Source organism: Chroicocephalus ridibundus, chromosome 7 (assembly GCF_963924245.1).
Source record: "Chroicocephalus ridibundus chromosome 7, bChrRid1.1, whole genome shotgun sequence".
Lineage (NCBI taxonomy): Eukaryota > Metazoa > Chordata > Aves > Charadriiformes > Laridae > Chroicocephalus > Chroicocephalus ridibundus.
Window position 1 is genome coordinate 3001618 of NC_086290.1, and position 12383 is coordinate 3014000.

The window sequence follows — 12383 nt, forward strand, 5'->3', positions numbered from 1 at the left end:
AGCCCTTGAAGTTTTTGAGTACCAAGGATCAGCCGAGTCACGACTTTACCACACGTCCTGGCAGAACTACAAGGAAAACAAAAGAGCAACCACCTGGGATAACCTTACCTGATATAGAGCACTCCACTTTGGTCCACCCGCCGCTGCCAACCAACGGGAACTTGCACTGCTGGTGGCCCTCCATCCGTGTCCCCTCCGTCACACTCCTTTCCACCATTCATTTTTCTGTTTCTGTTTATGAGTCTTCAAAGATATCAACAGTAAGATGATATCCTTTTACTACATGTCATCATGGCCTCCCAAAGAAGGCCATTCAGCACACCTTTCCCCAAACTGTACAAAGTGCATTGGGAGGCTCCAGCTCAGTTTGAAACCAAGTCCTTAAAAGTGGCCATTTTTGTTAATGAGTCACTTTCCCATTATAATCCACATTAAATATGCAATGTTTAACTCCTTATATATTCATAAGGATGAACTATATAGATAAAAATTAGTGCTTCCAACTTGGGAAAATCATAATTCACCAATCCTTTGTTACCTGTCAGAAAGGAGAATGGGGAAAAGGAGAATTTCTAGTTCAACAGCATGGCTCCAAGCTTGATGACTGTCTAAGATAACTTGTATTTTGTGAAAGCTCGTCTCATTTTTATAAATATGAGTCAGATCTAATACCTCCAGGTATTATACCCTTTATATGCCACATTCTTTTTGTTTTCTTTTTATCTTCCGTTCATTATCCAAGTTGTCTTCTTGAGTTTCTTTCATGACTCCCTGGCTCCAATGAAACAGCCTGAAAAATACAGATATAGAAAACACATGAGCCATTTTCTGAAGTCTTTCAGCCCAGTTCAGTAACTCATGAAGATGTATACAGCTGCATCCATTTAAAGAGCTCAGAATCAAAATTTTAAATGTCAATGAAACCATGAAAATAAGGCTTAGGGTAAATATAAACCTGCTAGCATATTCTATTTATATGTGAATGCAACAGAGCTACATGTTAAAAGCTAAGAGAGTACAACTGTTATTAAATAGTTAATGTACAGTTTGGGGGAATTAAGGGATGTATCTTTTAACTGAATAGTTTCACATATGCTTCTATTCAGAATTATCAACAGATGACGAGCTCAATTAATGTCCTTTAAAAACTGTTTATAAAACTGAATGAATTTAATGTGAAGGAAGCTGCTTCTAGGGTTGATAATATCCATAAAAATGGAAAATCCCTGCATTCAGACTAAATTAAAATAATAATTTCTTACAAAAAATTTGTATAATGAAAAGGGAGAAGCTAGCATCAATGCACTGATCTCAGAATACCTATGAAAAAATCTGAATATCCTAAGTAATAATTTCCCCCTGTATGATTATACTGTATGAGCAAATCTTCATGACAGAAGTTCAGAATGATGCAAACAGTGTTATTCCCCCAAAACGGGTTTTCAAGTTGACCAGGTGAGACTTAACTCTTCCGACTGGACTTTTTATTAAGGGCAGACAAACATGGACTGTGTGACCCAAATAGTAAATGCGTCAGAAAAAACCAACAACCCTTGGACTCAAATGTAAGACGTCATTGATGACTATGGCAGGAATGGCGCTAACAGGTTTCATTTGGAATTGCACGTCACTTCTGCCTTATTCCTAATGCTGATGTTATGCTGATATTTTAACACACAGTAAACGTCAGTATAGACCTGACTAATTTTGATAAGAAAAGGTATTTTTTGAGATAGAAAAGGAACATAAAGTCTTAGGATCCTACAACATCTCTGCAACAAGAGTAGCAACACCAGGTTACATCTATATTTAACAGTAACAACAGTTCCTTCCTTCAAGACCACTAAAGGAAGACTACAGAGGCATAAATAATAGTCCTCAAAAATATTCCCTTAAGTACACTTATGCTGTACGTTCTCTTCAGATGTACTACTTATAAATGTAAAGTTCAAAATGCTACATGAAGCAAAAAAAACTAGCCATGGTATTAAAAAGAAGGATGCGGATGAGAAAGGAGCCGGCCAGACCTACCCCCTTGACTAAGGCGCTGAAATCAAAAGAATACGGAGTGCGATTTTCAGAATAAAGAGTGCGATCCTCTGCAGGACAAAGGCTTCTAGAACAGCCTGGCACTGTTTTGCAGGGATCTGTTTCAACTAGGACAAGAAGAAATGGCCTCAAGTTGCGCCAGGGGAGGTTTACGATTGACATTGGGAAAAATTTTTACACCGAAAGGGTTGTGAAGCATTGGAACGGGCTGCCCAGGGAGGTGGTGGAATCGTCATCCCTGAAAGTATTTATAAGACGTAGATGTCTTATATGTTTCTAAGACGTGGACGTGGGGTCTGGAGGACAAACCTTATGAAGAACGACTGAGGGAGCTGGGGTTGTTTAGCTTGGAGAAGAGGAGGCTGAGGGGAGACCTTATCACCCTCTACAACTACCTGAAAGGAGGTTGTAGAGAGATGGGGGCTGACCTCTTCTCCCTGGTGACAAGTGATAGGACAAGAGGAAACTGGTTCAAGTTACGTCAGGGGAGGTTTAGATTAGATATTAGGAAACATTTTTTCACTGAAAGGGTTATTAAACATTGGAATAGGCTGCCCAGGGAGGTGGTGGATTCACCATCCCTGGAGGTGTTTAAAAAAAGGGTAGATGGGGCACTGAGGGACATGGTTTAGAAGTGGCTCTTGTCAGGGTAGGTTAAAGGTTGGACTCGATGATGTTAAAGGTCCCTTCCAACCTCAGCAATTCTACAATTCTATGATTCTATGACGTGGTGCTGAGGGACATGGTTTAATGGTTTTTGTCAGTGTTAGGTTGATGGTTGGACTACATGATCTTAAAGGTTCCTTCCAACCTAGACAGCTCTATAACTCTTCTACCCTCTGGAGCACTCCAGTAGCTTGTAATCCTTGGCTGGCCAAAACCGGGAAAGGGATGAGGAGACCATGCTGAGATCCTGGTCACTGCCAGTGGAGAGGTGACCCAGTACCAGCCAGCGAAGGTGAGAGGGAATGTCACACCAAACACCTTGCCGTCTCTCATATGACAACAATCTATCCTTTAATCTCTAAATCTGCTACGTTGGAATAGGATTTGGAGAGCACTTGGCAACAGTTCAGGACTCTCGAGTCCTCTCAGGTTTTCAGTTTAGAAGTTTTGGTGGGTGATTGGTTTTATCCCGATTAAGGCGGCAGCCGATGATGTCTCATCAAAACCGAGGCAGAATTTACCTTCAAGTTTCAGCGTTATTGCTGAATGCTGCATAGGCATTTTTATTACAAGTCCCATGTAAGGCTAAAACAAGTAAATAATTTCCCTGTTGCTTTTAACGAGAATTAGCTTTCTGTAACACAGCAAAATCAGAATCAGAAAATATATATTTAAAACACTGGAAGCACGTAGCCTAGAGAAGGCTGCTCATCTCTTAGCCCAGTCTTGCTGTGGCTCATGTTGCTATTTAGGGCAATTGCACTGGATCCATTACGAGAAAATAATAGCCATCAATTTCTTTTTTGCACAAGCAGCAAGAGACACTTCGAAGTAACCTTGTATTTCTCCTGGTTCTGCAATGCCCTGCCTCAGCTAACGTCCCATTCCATCACCACCATAATACTTATCATCATCTAATCAGATAAACCATTTTTCTGTACTGCACATAGCTTGAAATAGTACTAAAAGAGGCAAAAGAATTCACTTAACCGCTTCTTCTGTGGAAAATATTTAAATATTTTTACTCAGTACAGTGAAACGGAATAAAACGGCTGTTTCAATCATATACCTTCAGTCAAAGCTTATTATTTGTATGACTTTTTCTTGAGAAGTACTAGAACTGTAAACGAACACGAGGGTTTGAGTGATGTAAAAAATAAAAATGAATCAGAGCACCGGTATGAAGATCCATGTTCCATTCCACCCCAGGTACAAAAATACTTCAAGCACCACACTCGCTCTAAGCGGAAAACAGGCAACAATGCTATTCACATCATCGAAATTTGACCTTTTATCTTGTAATTGACTGCGCTCATATGCCAGTTGGGGTCTGTGAGGACACGCCGATGTGTGTGCGTGCCATGAATTACAGAAGAGGGCGAAGGCTCCCTGGAAGCTTCTTAGCACATGGCTAATCGGTGTGTAACTAGCCATGTAGAAGGACACAGCTAATCAGCGCGTAACTAGCCATGTTTTATGTGTTTATAGCAAAAATGCTCATGGAAGCGAGATTTTTTTCACTGAAGCCCGGCACACTTTTGTGCAAATTTCCACAAACCGCAGGCGATAAAATACCCAGCACATACTGGAACCATTGCACATTTCTATTGGGCATGAATGGCAAAAGTAAGAGGTTGCCATCAATGTTTTGGTATAAAAATTCTTTACTAATGTGCAGAGTTGATATGTGTTATTTTATCTAACTCCATAACAGCATAGAAAAGTTAAGGGTACTACAGGTCTCTCCAAGAAGAGTTAAACCTCTCAAATCTGGTTCAACAACGGACAGACACCCTTTGCATTTTCCCAGTAACTGGTTATCAGCCAAACAAAGAGTCATGCAAAGGTTCTGGCTGGAAGGGACCTTGAAGACCACCCAGTGCCACCCCCTGCCCTGGGCAGGGACACCTCCCACCAGCCCAGGTTGCTCCAAGCCCCGTCCAACCTGGCCTTGAACCCCTCCAGGGATGGGGCAGCCATAGCTTCTCTGGGCACCCTGGGCCAGGGGCTCACCGCCCTCACAGCAAACAATTTCTGCCTCACATCTCATCTCAGTCTCCCCTCTGTCAGTGTAAAACCCTTCCCCCTCGTCCCATGGCTCCCCTCCCTGCTCCAGAGTCCCTCCCCATCTCTCCAGTAGGCCCCAATTGAGCCAAGAAAATGGAGCTAAGGAAGACAGCAGAGAAAAAGACGACAAGAGTCACTTAAACTAGGCTGGGTCTGGCTCTTTTTCACCCTACCGCTGGCACAGGCAGCTTTTATAGTACATTTTATACGATAAGGCAGCCTAGACCAGAAGTTGCATGTTTAAGGGGCAACTGGAGGGGACAGTGGCACCGCTCTATTAGATTTGGCAAACTGTTGTGAGGTTGAAGGAGACATTTAGATCCCAATAGGGACCAGGCTGACCGTGAATGCTCTGACACAGAGAGCATCCATTTGGTTATTCAAAGCCCAGAATCCTCCAACTCAATTGCAGAAAAATCCCGTCTCTTTTGATGTACCATTTCCCCCTTCTCCATCGAAGTATTCTATCTGAAGTACTTTGGATTGGGATAGAAAATATTTGGATTTTGGACGAAATCCAAAGTATTTTGGACACTGGATTCTATCCAAAGGCCTGATTTTCATCAACCCATGTAATAAATACCTCTTCTCTGTAATCTCATAACAACTCCAGACAACTCATGTTATCTCACCACGAGTAACACAACTTTCCACATCTAAATCAATTACTTCTTTTTTTTCTGTGCGCCAAGACATGCTGTATAGATTTGTTTTGCAGTCCAGTTTCATTACAATACGCTTAAAAATATTTCATTGGAGAACTATGCAAAGCTACACTGACTTGTTTCCCCGCTTTAGCCCCTTCAAACCCCTCCTCCCATGGAAAATTTCTCCTTAATTTTCATATGCTGAAAGTATGTTTTCAATTTTTAATGCAACCACCTCACTTTTTGAAATGCTGCATTTTAGGAAGCCTCTTTGCACACTCAGCTGTTAAATGTTTATTTTAACCATTTTTTAGTCAAGTGGTGAAATTGAAAATTTGGTACAGAGTGAAAAGAAACTTAAATAAGATACTAATAGTCTGGATTCAGATCTATCACATACGATAGGAATACCAATATAACATTTCTTTTATTAATAAGTGGACATCGAGCCACTTAAGGCAAAGTTTGACAGACTAATATTGCAAAGATGCTCCAATACTTTTTTCTTACACGAACTTGAAAGTGTGCCCAACAATTCCCGGTATGACAGAGAAAGGCTGCTCAGCGCTCGGAGATCAATGACCGCCTCTGATGCACAAACCCCAGGGCTTACTTATGGAATGACCAGATTTTGGGTACAAAGTTTTGCCAACACTCAGAACGTACACAAAACACTGCTTGGAGATACAAACTGCAGTCTCACTTCCCAGCCTTTCCATTCTATCCCAAGAAAACCTACAAAATAAATTCAGAAAGAGAAATGCCCTCAAATCACCGTCTTGGGCTTTGAGAACTAACAGGAAGTTTTAGCTTCTTAAAAAGCACTATTTTCAAACCACGATGAGTTAAAATGAGTTTTTATTTAGTTATCACTTGCACATTATTAATCTATTTAAGTCTATCAAAGCAATCAGCTAGGATTCTCCTGTATCATCTAATTAGATACAAATGTTGCACCACTTTTTGGGAATGCTTTTCCATTTTGAAAAGAAGCGTTCTCTTGACTAATTACACTGGTATCGAATACTTTATGAAGCCCTATTTTTAAGGGAGTGATTCAACAAACAAATGTGCCTGAAGTATAAAGGAAACCTTTCTTCCGTCAATCTTATCTCATTGCACTGGTATCCAGGACCACAATACAGCTGTACACACGATATACTCTGGTCTTTGGTGGGAGAGACATCTTCATCTTACTCCTAAATCCAGAGTATGAAGGATACATTGCAACAACGAGAAAACTGATCTGCACCGAATGACTTAATTAAAATGATACATTTTAAATTGCCCTAGTGTCGAATCAGTTTATACTAGTCCAAGTACCTTTGGTATTGAATTATTTTACACTGTAGAAAGGGCAGTTTATTTTGTACTATAACAGGGCTTCTGCATTCCTGGTTTATACAACTTTTGATGCTGTAGAACTTTTTAGAATTGGAAGATCCCAATCTAACCACTCTCTAAAATGATAGTTATTTGGATTAATTCACTCATAAATAGCAAAAGTGTCAAGAGTCCTGGCCACTGTACCTATCTCTACAAGCCCAGCAGGCAATCTTTACCAGTAGCCCACCAGCCATGTCTTACCTGCATGTGCTTGGACAGAATCCTGTGTTATTTGGTTTCCTATGCTGCCAGACTACACAGAATCATAGACTTGCCCGGGTTGGAGGCGACCTCTCAGATCATCTAGTCCAACCACAGTCATGAATAAAGCAATCGCTTCACACCTACTCTTTAGTAATCTATACTAATAAAACAATAAAGAAAAGATTCTCATGGAGAAAGACTAATTTATGTTCGTGGATTCTAGCTGCTCATTACGAGCACACAATACGAATCTCTTCCCTTGGAGCATTTTGGACCTGCATGCTGTTACCTAGTCAGGAGTTGTAACCTTACACCCGATACCCTTCCTACCAATGCCCATAGAGCAGGTAAAAAGTAGAGTCCACTGAACTGCATTATATCCTCAATTTAGTGGATTTAACTGTGCCATTATAGTTGTCCAATGGCTGAACTGGGAAGGAGCATCATTCTTTTAGCATCCTTTAGTGTATGTATAGTACACAAACCTGAAAATTTCTCAGAGTACGACTGCCTCTAACCACATGAAAGAACAGAGAACGTACGCCCTTTGTGCACACACGTGCACGTATGCGCACACACACAGCGTCTCGGAAAGGGTTTTGACAAAACGCAAAACTGAGCTACACGACAATCAAAAAAATGTCAGGAGACAAAAGGATTTTTCTTTTCAAACCTCAGCTCTGTCTACTCAAGAAGAATTTAATAAACACAACGGCCACCCAATAGAGTCCACAGAAGAATACATAACGCTCTTTCAGGCCTTCCACCACATTAATTTTTATCTTTACAAGGGAAATAGGTCAAAACTGCGTGCGCGTGAGACAGCCCTACCTTACTGTCAAAATAATCTAAGCATTCAGATTTTTTAAAAATAAAGACAAATAATTGGTATGCAATTTAAATCAAGTTATTCTGAAGACAAGAATCATGTCACCATTATCAAAACCTTTCTTAGGGAATATAATGAAATAGAATATTACTAACCTATACATTAAGAAGAAGTGAAGAAATGTTATTACATCCACTTTGGCACTTTAGGAGAACTCGTATAAGGAAATGAGGAACTTGTATAATATACAATGTCCATCTTCAGCAACCTACAAATCTAGGAGAAGCAAACCTGGACTTGGATTTTTTTTTTTTTTTTTTTAAATGGCCAAAAGCCATTCATACATAGCTAAACCAATCCTATACAAACTGATTATTTTTATATTCTCTGAAATAAGACAGCAAGTGAAGTACTGCATCGCAGAGAAGAGCTGCACAGTGATCTCCCTAGCCGAGCATTTTAAAGTACTAAGCTTTCTACAGTATAAAGAGAATTTATACTTGAACTTTTCTTCTGAACAGCTTTTCTAGAGTTCTTTTTATTCTTTCTTCATCACGCAGTGATGATACATCATCAGTTCTGCAACTGGGAAGGACACTTTTTGGGGGCTTTCTTTGAATAGAAATTTCTGTCTCCTCCAAAACCTATCTTGCCATAAGGAAGCCACAATTCTTTAAGTATTTTGATTTTGTTGATCTATTTTGATTTTGTTGGCTTTTTGTCAGAGTTGGGTTGATGGTTGGACTAGATGATCTGAAAGGTCCCTTCCAACCTAGGCAATTCTGTGATTCTAATGCCTTTCCAGAATTTAGTACTTTGGAACACGCATGAGTAGATCTTAATTCTCTGTGGCTTCAGGTGTCTTTCATGGTTGTAACACTGAAACTTTTCTACACCAATTCTCATTCTACAAGAAACTATCAAGCTCTAGAAGAGTCTATCAGGGAAAGTTACTGGACTCCACATCAAGGAAAAAAGATGACTGCAAAATGTGGAGAAAAAAAAGCCATCTGCGCCTGCAAGAGAGAGAATTCAGACCTTCCAAGACCAACTGACACAACCGAAAAGAATATCAATAGAGAAGAACCTGCTTTGTCACAGCGGGATCACTCTCGCTAACGTAATCATTAGAAAACCACCACTGAAGACATTCACATTTGTCCAAAAAAGTGATAAGGAAGTTAAAATTAACATATACTTAAAACTCCAAGAGCAACACACTCATTATCATGAAATGACATAGTTAAAAATTAGCGAAATAAATATTACAAGCATTTAGAAAGAATTTATAAATATTATTAAATTTATAAATATTTTAAAGTTTCAGACCAAAGTTAAAATTATTTGAAAAGAAGATCCAAGCACATGAATAAACAAATAACAAACTCTTCTTTCAATTCCCATGTTTCAGGCTTCCGAAATTCTGAAATAGTTAAATATAGTTTTGTAACAATTTTATAATGAAGATTATTTGAATTTCAGGAACACCTGATACAAAATGTTCTTAAGGTATCTAATAAACAGATGCAGAAAACAAATAGGTAATAACCATTTGTAAGTGTTCAGTTCTAGCTGACAGCTTTGCTGTACGTTATTGACTTACCGGTTACCGGGGAAATAGTAATTTGTGGAAACAAAAAAGTTAATTTGAAAAGAAAAGAGTATTTAAATGTAACGATTTCAAAACCTGAACATGAAAACTCAAATTAGATTTTAGATATGTCGTTAAAGAGGAAAAAATCAGGTTGCTGGGAGTATGGCGAAAGGCCCCGCGCTGCTGGCATAACAATTACCGCATTACCCCCAGATCGCCATTAACTGTGCACTGGAGAATATCAAAAATTAAGCAATAAATGGTAAAATTGAAAATCGTACTCCCATATCTTAAATGCAGAGGCCTCAATAAACTCTACAAACCTCCCTTGTATTAGACACCTGAAGTTCAGGACACAGCAATATTTAAATCATTTGAATAATTCCGATTCAGTTTCTGCGCAAGAGAATGTCAGAAACATAGTAGGAGTGCAAATTAAACCTGTAAATTATGCTTTTGTGCCAAAGTAATAAGTCACGTGACTATACCATTTTTAGACACAGGGAATTTTTTCTCCAAGTGCCATTTTTTTAAATTGTTTACTGAATTATGTATCTCTACTCAGCAATTTCCCTCATGAAAATACTCTTACGTTATTAAAAAAATATGATAACATAAAAATCAGCTATTCAGACACCTTAATGCAAACCCTGCAGCCTTATCTGGCATAAACGTAATAGCGCTTGAGAGCTTGGGCTGCCTCTTCAGGTCTGGTGTGCTACAAACCTGTACAAGATGATAGATGAATCTCTAGCATTAGTAGATTATTACTGTCTTCCAGTGATATACTAATCGAATGTGGACGTATTTGGAGAATTTGGCCCTGCTGTTTTATTTAAGAGACAGACAGTTCTCTCTGTTTTCTAAAACAGGACTCAGAAATTCAAGGATATTTAAAAAAAAAAAAAAAAAAAGTGGGCAATTTTAATCCTTCTAAATGCTTTCACTCCATGAAAATGATGACAAATATTTCTTTCCTGATATACAAGAGGTCCATTAATTGTTAAGTTTAATAATTTTTAAATGAATCTTTATGAAGATTTGTATACATGACCTTTCCTTCTATAGCTTCTTTTTCCGCTTCCCCTGGTCTGAGTCAGCCCTTTTATGAATATACCATTCCATTTAAAAATACTCTTCCTCACCCTCCTATTAAAAATTCACGTTTGGTTTGTTATTTAAGATAGGTGAAATAAGTAATGCAAATATAAAGTATGTTTTAATATACTAATTAACAGTAGGGCACAGGACTTAAAAAAAAAAAAAAAAAAGCCAGCCTGACCTTTTTCCTCATTAAGCATTAGATTGAAGGTGGGTACGTTCATCTTGTTCAGTCCGAGCTGAAAAACAAAGAGATCAGTCGAAACCAAAGATAAGCAAGAGTAAGCAATACAGTCCAGGTGTGATGTTAAGATTTCAATACTGCATGATTCTGAGTTATTTCTTCATATTTATAAACACTTAATCAGAGAGGTTCCTCAGAACGTTATTTCTCTTTTGAAACTCTGCAATAAATACCTGTTTCCACTTATTTTGGACACACCACATTTCCATAAAACACCATGAGCACAGATAAAATAAGCTAATATTTAAGAAAATTGCTAATATACAACTTCTTTTTAAAAAACCTACTCTACTGAAGTTTAATCTGTATTCCGGCAACAAAGACGGTAAAGTTCTCGACTGTACGCACGCCACTAGTTTCAAATAAGATTTTGTGCTTCATGAGTGAAACCCCTTTTTCCCGCGTGGCTGTCCCACTCCCTTCTCTCAGAGATTTACTGTTAAGAAAGCCAAGGTATTTTTAACCTACTAAAACGAGCAAAGCGCCTAAATGTTAGTGTCTGTGTATTTTTGGGTTGAATTTTGATACGACAATTATCAGCCGTATTCACACTGACACCTTAATAACGACAAATTTCATTGTCTAATAAAACCGTGAAGACTGCAGTCTGGCTCCTAGAAGATGAAACATTTGGTTTTATGATAATAAAAAGCATTCTATTCTCTGTTTCAGTACAGGGGCTGTGAAACTCTCCTTGGAAGTGTTTTACCATCCAAACATGATATTGTTAGGTTTAACGTAGAGCAAGATGGTACCTGGTAACGATGCTCGACTCTGTCCTGCCAAGCCAGCTATCCACGGCTTTGCTTGCTTCATACACTATAAAACCGGATTTTCCCGCATGTGCAACAGACTGCACATACGCTAAGCTAGACAAAAAGGGTTTGATTCTCTTCAGAAGGAACTAAACAAAAGGGTGAATCACATTCAAGCTTGTCAAGTACAAGAGAATTGCACCAGCTCGTCAAAGCAGAGAAAAGAAATATGACAGTTAAGGACCACAGGCACCCAGAAATTAAACCCATGTGTCCCTTGAAGGATGCTGCACATCCGAGAGTTTTAAGAACAAAGCTCCAAAAAAGATGAAAACACACTACTTCATCCCAATCGAAGGACAATGCGTTGTGTCAGAGACTAAGTTAAAACTCAAACAGTCCTTTATTCTCTGAATAGGCTTGAAAAATGCCTCTGGGAACGCAGACAGTAGGTACGTAAGACAGATATTTCGCATGTTCTGGCCCCATGCTCCAAAAAGTGAGCTGTTGGAAAAAAGGTGGGCAAAGAACCACTTAGTGAGCTCCTCATCACAACATATTTAAAACTTGATCAAAAGAAATTCATTTAGTAACACAAATATATTCTGTCACAAAACCCCCTACATAAATAAAGCCATTTGTGTCCTGAAGAAATGCCATAAACTCTTGGCAGGAAAATCTAAAAAATAGGAATTCAAGCTACAGAGAGGTACGAGAGCTTCCCACATTTGTTTTGCATGTATTTATTTCCTATGTTACATTTCAGCCTACCATCTCAATGGAAATCTAAATTCAAGGAAATCAGTGGCAAACTCCCAAAGGCTGCTGAACCTGAACTTCA

General features: G+C 38.8%; 1 protein-coding gene across 9 annotated transcripts in view; it reads right to left on the reverse strand.

Moving 5' to 3' along the window:
- The window catches only part of MBD5 (methyl-CpG binding domain protein 5), a 148719-nt gene that overhangs the window by 47828 nt on the left and 88508 nt on the right, over positions 1 to 12383 (reverse strand). For 4 of the 9 annotated variants that reach the window (XM_063340657.1, XM_063340656.1, XM_063340655.1 and 1 more), the window contains exons 5-6: positions 10725 to 10782; positions 109 to 790 (exon numbers count right to left, since the gene is read on the reverse strand). In XM_063340657.1, the coding sequence (XP_063196727.1) occupies positions 109 to 221 (113 nt within the window). In that variant the 5' untranslated portion in view covers positions 222 to 790; positions 10725 to 10782. The remainder of the gene's footprint in view (positions 1 to 108; positions 791 to 10724; positions 10783 to 12383) is intronic. The other 5 variants (XM_063340652.1, XM_063340649.1, XM_063340651.1 and 2 more) reach the window with 5 other exon arrangements.